At 45.2% G+C, this 7,500-nt stretch overlaps 1 protein-coding gene across 1 annotated transcript in view; it reads right to left on the bottom strand.

The window, feature by feature from the left end:
* LOC134061698 (uncharacterized) overlaps positions 1–7,500 on the bottom strand; it is a 54,575-nt gene that overhangs the window by 26,504 nt on the left and 20,571 nt on the right. The window contains exons 4-5 of the mRNA XM_062517457.1: positions 7,085–7,500; positions 5,340–5,834 (exon numbers count right to left, since the gene is read on the bottom strand). The exon at positions 7,085–7,500 is cut by the window's right edge and continues 115 nt beyond it. Of these exons, the coding sequence (XP_062373441.1) occupies positions 5,340–5,834; positions 7,085–7,500 (911 nt within the window). The remainder of the gene's footprint in view (positions 1–5,339; positions 5,835–7,084) is intronic.

Here is a 7,500-nt window from a genome sequence, read left to right as displayed (position 1 = left end):
GATAGATAGATCAATAAAGTACCTATCTATCTATGATAACCACGGGGGACACAACGATAACGATAGGCTTGAAACTTAAATGTAATATCTCATGAGAACGGCCTCTGTTTGCTGATTGGGCGGAGATGCATTTGCCGGAGTAAACCAAGCTTGATGAAGCTGTGCTAGAGGGAATATGGAGAGAGATGTAAATGAGCGGAAGTACGTAGTCAGGCGGGGGCCAGGCTAATGGTAAGCGTCTCATCCTCCCCAATCATTCTTTTCAGCATGATGCTGCACACATTGTTAATAGATTCTTCACGGGCCTGGCCATACATTAGACATGTAAATGCCTCGATGTCCTCCACCACATCTGACTCCAAAGACCACTGGTCACCAAGTTTTCTGAGGACATAAGTAATTATAGTATTACAATGTCACAATGTATCAATACCTACGTTCAGCATTAATTGTCATTACATGTTACAGAATATCTGACTGAAAATACTCACTTGAAGGCTGCATGATACTTTGGATTACTCTGCAGCTTTTTCAGCGGCCCAACCTTTCCTTTGCCTCTAAAGGTACTTGTAACGTCTTCCCCTGTGAAGACGTAGAGGCCAAGTATTGTTGTGTAGTAGTCTGCCCCCTTACATTCTGCTAGTTCGCTGACATTTAGGATCCGCCTGTACTTTCCTGTCCCAATATCGACGTAGATGGTCAGCGGGATGGATTTGGCGTGGTGTAGGAGGATGAAGAAAATGTCTGTGTCTGGAGTTCTCACCACAGCCACCTTGTGCCCCAGTTAAGTGGCATACAGCAGGTACAGAACAACCCAGGTGTCAGTCTCTTCCTGGCTAGACTTCAGCTGAGGTATCTCACATGTGGTCACCTGAAGCAAGTTATTGAGTAAGGTGTGCTAGTATATAATAAGACACAATTTTATCAGTTTCTCATGTATAACTGGGCTTGGCTAAATATTTTCCAAAAGTTTCTGAGAAAGACTCACAGTGCCATCCGATGACTCCAACTGATATGCTTTGCCACTGCTGTTCCACATTTCTCCAGGCGTGATGCAGATGCATTGCTGCCCCATACCTCAAGTGGCAGTTTACAGAGTTGTGTCTTACTCTTGTTCATTTGTCAGGAAGGGTTTAAAGTCACTTGGCTTCCTTGTTGCTGGACCACCTATGATGTATGATGTACCGCTGGGACACGCCATGACGGAATCAAGACAAAATGCTTCTTAGCCACCATATGGTCAAGGGACTGGAGACAAATTTCCTCGAATGTTGGTTAGAGGTTCCTCAAGGCATGAAAGAGTGCATTGCCATACTGGATGTAGAAAGCAACCTCTGGATAAGGCACATCTTCAGGAGTGTCTTCCATCAAGTAGTGAGGCATTTCAGCCTTGTTGGTCTTATTGAAGAACCCATCAGCTGTGCCTAGGCTAGGAGGAACTGGGAAGAGTGAGTACCGCAGAACTGCTCGTCTCACCATTATTCGAGGAAATTTCTCTTCAGTCCCTTGACCATATGGAGGCTAGGAAGCATTTTGTCTTCTCAACAGACTCCTACCGTAATGGTTCCGTTAAAGCTCAGGAGAGATTCCGTCGTGGCGTGTCCCAGCGGTACATCATAGGTGGTCCAGCAACAAGGAAGCCAAGTGACTTTAAACTCTTCTTGGCAAATGAACAAGACAACTCTGTAAACTGCCACTTGAGGTATAGGGCAGCAATGCATCTGCATCACGCCTGGAGAAATGTGGAACAGCAGTGGTAGTCGTTGAAGGCAAAGCATATCAGTTGGAGTCATCGGATGGCAATGTGAGTCTTTCTTGGAAACTTTTGGAAAATATTTAGCCAAGCCCAGTTACACATGAGAAACTGATAAAATTGTGTCTCATTATATACTAGCACACCTTACTCAATAACTTGCTTCAGGTGACCACATGTGAGATACCTCAGCTGAAGTCTAGCCAGGAAGAGACTGACACCTGGGTTGTTCTGTACCTGCTGTATGCCACTTAACTGGGGCACAAGGTGGCTGTGGTGAGAACTCCAGACACAGACATTTTCTTCATCCTCCTACACCACGCCAAATCCATCCCGCTGACCATCTACGTCGATATTGGGACAGGAAAGTACAGGCGGATCCTAAATGTCAGCGAACTAGCAGAATGTAAGGGGGCAGACTACTACACAACAATACTTGGCCTCTACGTCTTCACAGGGGAAGACGTTACAAGTACCTTTAGAGGCAAAGGAAAGGTTGGGCCGCTGAAAAAGCTGCAGAGTAATCCAAAGTATCATGCAGCCTTCAAGTGAGTATTTTCAGTCAGATATTCTGTAACATGTAATGACAATTAATGCTGAACATAGGTATTGATACATTGTGACATTGTAATACTATAATTACTTATGTCCTCAGAAAACTTGGTGACCAGTGGTCTTTGGAGTCAGATGTGGTGGAGGACATCGAGGCATTTACATGTCTAATGTATGGCCAGGCCCGTGAAGAATCTATTAACAATGTGTGCAGCATCATAATGAAAAGAATGATTGGGGAGGATGAGACGCTTACCATTAGCCTGGCCCCCGCCTGACTACGTACTTCCGCTCATTTACATCTCTCTCCATATTCCCTCTAGCACAGCTTCATCAAGCTTGGTTTACTCCGGCAAATGCATCTCTGCCCAATCAGCAAACAGAGGGCGTTCTCATGAGATATTACATTTAAGTTTCAAGCCTATCGTTATCGTTGTGTCCCCCGTGGTTATCATAGATAGATAGATACAGTACTTTATTGATCTATCTATCTATCTATCTATCATACGTCATTTCCAAACGTTAGCGAATGAACTCCAATGAATTCAAACTTCAGGCAAGTGTCCACAAACCAGAAAATGAACGTTTGCAAATGGCGCTAGGCCAGACTCTCTGCGAAGAAGAGAGTCTGGTGTCCAGGCTAGCTTACCACCAGATCCAAGGTGGATCTGTCCCAACTCCCACCCTGCAGAGACAACCTGGTCCCACACATCAACTGTGTCAACCACCGTCTAGCCATACAAGAGATCAGCCATACCGCTATTCTGGTGTTCCAAGCCCCATGATCCTGGCCAAGGCTGTGAAAAGACAGAAGAAGGTACCCTGGAACCAGTGTGGTTTTGTGGACCTATCCTCCCCACTTCACTCACTGACATACTAGAGGAAACAGTCAAGGAGATGGTGGAGAACATGAGGAGCAAGAGATTGATTATTAAGACATGCTGTATGATGAATGGACATCGTTGCCCTTGACCTTTTTGACCTTTGATTAGAATCACTTTTTTATATTTCAGTTTATTCTAATGGGGATTTGTTATACCCTATATATACACATATTTGACTATATGAGTGGTTTTCTGTTTTGTTTCAATACTTAAAATACCAATACAATGGCTTGAATAGTAACTCCTTATTGTGGGAGAAGTTCATTTGGACCAACATGTGACAATATTTTAAGTAGGGATCATCAACATTTGGTTATTAGACATCTTAAAGATTGTAAAAATACAAAAGTTAGAAAACATATATCAACGGAGTCCATAGGGGAGGAGTTCCAGTAAGCCAATGTCACAATTTGTGTGCATTTTTTGGTGTTTATTTGAGTTTTTATGCACCATACATCATCTAATCATGACAATCTTCACACCTATCAATTCCTCATGCAAAGACGAAGAGAAAATGGGGTGGATTGTGTCTGTAGGATGTATTGTTCAGATTCTATGTGCATTTAAAGTTTTCATTTTTTATACCCGAAAATCAAGCAAAGACACAAAAGATGGTACAAAAAATCACATATGGGACAATAATTTGCATGGGGAACATCAAAATTCCTTTACTAGGCACCTTAAGGATAACAAAAAACTAGGTTAAAAAAATATACCTTTCGGGTGCAGGTGAACCCCCCCTTCCTACCAGACTATGTCTCCGTGACAATGTGCTACAATGTTACAATGTCACAAATCCCTCACGACAAGACAGCAGCAGGTTCTCTTTCTCTCATTCCATCTCTCTCTCTCTCTCTCTCTCTCTCTCTCTCTCTCTCTCTCTCTCTCTCTCTCCCTCTGTGTGTCTCTCTCACTCCCCCCTCTTTATTCGCAGTCTCTATGAAAAGAGAAAATCCCATCAACAATTTCCCAATTGTTAGCCGTCTTTCATAATATTCCCCCTGGCCAGAGTCAGCCGTCAGTAGCCTCTCTCTTTATCCCGACTGGGGACGCTAAATTAGTGTTCGCTGGGGAGAACTATTCTATTGTGGGGCCTTGTGCTCAGAGGAATATGTGCCGCCCCCCCCTTCAGTTTTAGCCCCACTGCAAGCAACTCAACCCCCACCCCCCACCAAGCCCCCACCCCACCCATCGAGGGGATTTATTACCATCGGCTGCTTGTCTGGTTCTTAGTGTCAGGGAGAAAGACGGGAGCGTGGGGGCACCCCCTGATTCAGACCCACGGCACACGAGGCAGAGGCAGAACCCAGCCCCGGCACACCCCCCCCCCCCCCCCAGAATAAAACCCTTCTCTACACCCCCACCCCCCCCCCATCCACCCTGCATCTCTCTGCTATTGTTGGCTGTCTGAAGGGCTTTGAACTGGGAATCAAACAGTACCAGCTTGCCATCAAAAGCCTCCATCTCTTTTTCGATTCCCTCTCTGTCTCTCTTTCTCTCTCTCTCTTGCTCTCTCTCTCTCTCTCTCTGTTTTTCTCTCTCTTGTTCTCTCTCTCTGTCTCTATCCCTCTTTCTCTGTCTCACTCTTTGTCTCCCTCACGGGCGCACGCCGTGTTCTAAAGGGGAGAAAGGATTTCTGGGTAATTTATTACCCGTCGGCCCAAACAGGAGTTGACAGGACCATTGCAGCATCGCGGGGTCTCTCTATTGGGCCGCTGTCTGCCCATCCTTTGATTCGATTCAGGATGAGTGTGTGTGTGTGTGTGTGTGTGTGTGTGTATGTGTGTGTGTGTGTGTGTATGTGTCTGTTAGTAAAGTGTGTGTGTGTTTGTGTGTGTGTGTGTGTGTGTGTGTGTTAGCGTGTGTGTGTGTGTGTGTGTGTTAGTGTGTGTGTATCTGTCTGTTTGTCTGTCTTGTGTGAGTGTGCGCCTGTGTGTGTGTGTCTCTGTACATGCCTGTGAGTTTGTTTGAGCTGATTCGTTTTCTTAGTGTGCTTACTTTCTCACTTCCATGTGACCATGTGTGTGTGTGTGTGTGTGTGTGTGTGTGTGTGTGTGTTTGTGTGTGTGTGTGTGTGTGTGTGTGTGTGTGTGTGTGAATGTGTGTTGTATTTGCATGTATGTTTGTGTGTGTGAGTCAGCATCTCTCACCTTGGCTAGGCATGATGGGGGGTAGGCGGGACCAGCGCTGGCTCGTCCACTCTGATTGGGCCCCAGTGGGAATGCTGGCTCCGGATTCGCTTATTCGCCCTGACAGGCAGCGAGAAGAGGTTCTCCAGGTGGCCAAAGACACAGACCCCAGCGAGGGATGAGGAGTCAGGTTCGCTATCTGGTTCTGTGTCGGGTCATCAACATTCTCCTTTAGAACCTTAATGACCCCAACAGGGTAGTCGGACCTTGTATCAGAGGTTGTGGAGGAGCGTGTTGGTTCTAGTTGCTGGCTTGATTTGGATTCTGTGGGTGGAGTTAGAGAATGTGGCGGAACAGGAAGTGGAGGTAATCTTGAAGGGGGGCGTTGAGAGGGTATCTGTTGTCCTTGGTGATTTAGATAACCATCATCATCATCATCATCAACATTAGCATCTGCAGTGTTGCCATCACAACTGTTGCTCTGGTGATCTTCATCATCACTTTGAATCACAGACCCTGTGCAGAGACATGGAGATTCCATTGATTTGCATTGTTTTTAAAACAGCGCCTCATGTGGTACATCATGGTATAAGAGAGCTGGCCCGACACTATCTGGTTTTGCATGCTAATTTCAGTGTACAGTGTATCTGCACAACACAGAGTATGGGCATTTATGTAAGTTACATCAAAATGGTTGTTTCAGCGCATTCTGTTGCTATTTCTAGGTCCTTTTTGGGTGTTTCAAACAGAAAACCAAAAACCAAAACTTCACATGTACCTTTCAGATAAACTCACTGAACCTAATATAGTTGTGCTGCTTGAAAGATGAATTTCATTTTGGCTGGAATTCAATTTTTTTTTCAAAGCGCTAAACACTTCAAACAGTGTAGGTGCTGGGCCCAGGGCATGCAATATAAACAGTATAGAGAAGCCAATGCAACAGGTCCCTGTCCATAGCACATAGTGCTGACTGAAGAAAAACATTAAACTCATAAAGTCACTGTTTTGGGAATGCCATTAAAATGAAAATATATATTATGATAAATGACAAAAATGAAGCATAAATTATGTGTCTATATCATTGGTAATTCAGCTAAAGTAAACATCTGTTAAGTATTTGTACATAAATTGTTATGGCTGTATTGATTTAAAAGTCTAATAATATGGAACAATTGAGCTACAGTGTCCATTTCATGAGGACGCTGGGCCACTTTCCCACACTGGGATTACACCTGGTCCAGGACCATCTTAAAGCTCAAGAGGATATCCAGAACAGAGCTTCTTCAATGAGAGATTTAGATTTAGATATATTCTAGGGTTTAACACAATCTTAATCTCAATCTTAATCTGTAAGGAAACCAACAGACCCTGAGGGTTTTGTGTGAGTCTACAATGCAACTAACTCTGTAAATTAATCAACTGCGGTTACATGTGCAGTAGGACATAATCAAAGCACCAATCAGATTATTATTGGAATTTGGAATATTGCGGTCAACATGCTGATCGAACCAATGCAAATCTGATTCTACAATGACACTTCTTCATTCAGGAATAATGATACACTCCAACTTGTATTGGCTATGGAGTACTGGTTACATGACAGATGTAACTAATGAGATTGAAACAGAATATTCCAGGAATACACCAAATATGTTAATGCTCTGTGGGGAACTGTGTGACTACATTACCCCAAATGCTCCTGTACCTGAAAAGACTACTGCTCTGCAGTACCTGAGGAGACTCTGTTACCCACAATGCTACAGTACCTGAGGAGCCTCTGCTGCTCTGGCGGCTGCACAGGTCGGTGCTGCGGCTGAACTGGCTGGAGGGGGGCCGGCTGAAGTCAGACAAGGAGTCCGACCGAGAGAAGCTTCCCGCGGGGGTATCGAACCCCAACTCCCCCTCACCCTCCGAGAGCAAGTCTGGCTCCTTCAGCTCAGGATCAGGACTAGGGTTAGGACTAAGACTGGGACTTTGAGCTGCAGAGAGGAGAGGATCAAGATCCAAATCTCCCACGGCCTCCTTGTCCACCACCACTTGTCGTTCCTCGGCCTTCTCTCCTTCTGCGCTCTCTTCTTCTGAGCCGAGAGCCAATGAGAGCGGAGGACTCGAAGTCCGACAGTGAGTGCGCTCGACTCTGCTGTGGTCAGTTTCGGGGTGCCGGGGAGGTGTCCTGCTAGGG

The sequence above is a fragment of the Sardina pilchardus genome, chromosome 17, assembly GCF_963854185.1.
Source record: "Sardina pilchardus chromosome 17, fSarPil1.1, whole genome shotgun sequence".
NCBI lineage: Eukaryota > Metazoa > Chordata > Actinopteri > Clupeiformes > Clupeidae > Sardina > Sardina pilchardus.
The sequence above is the reverse complement of the archived record's forward strand: the minus strand, read 5'-3'. Positions and strand labels throughout refer to the sequence as shown.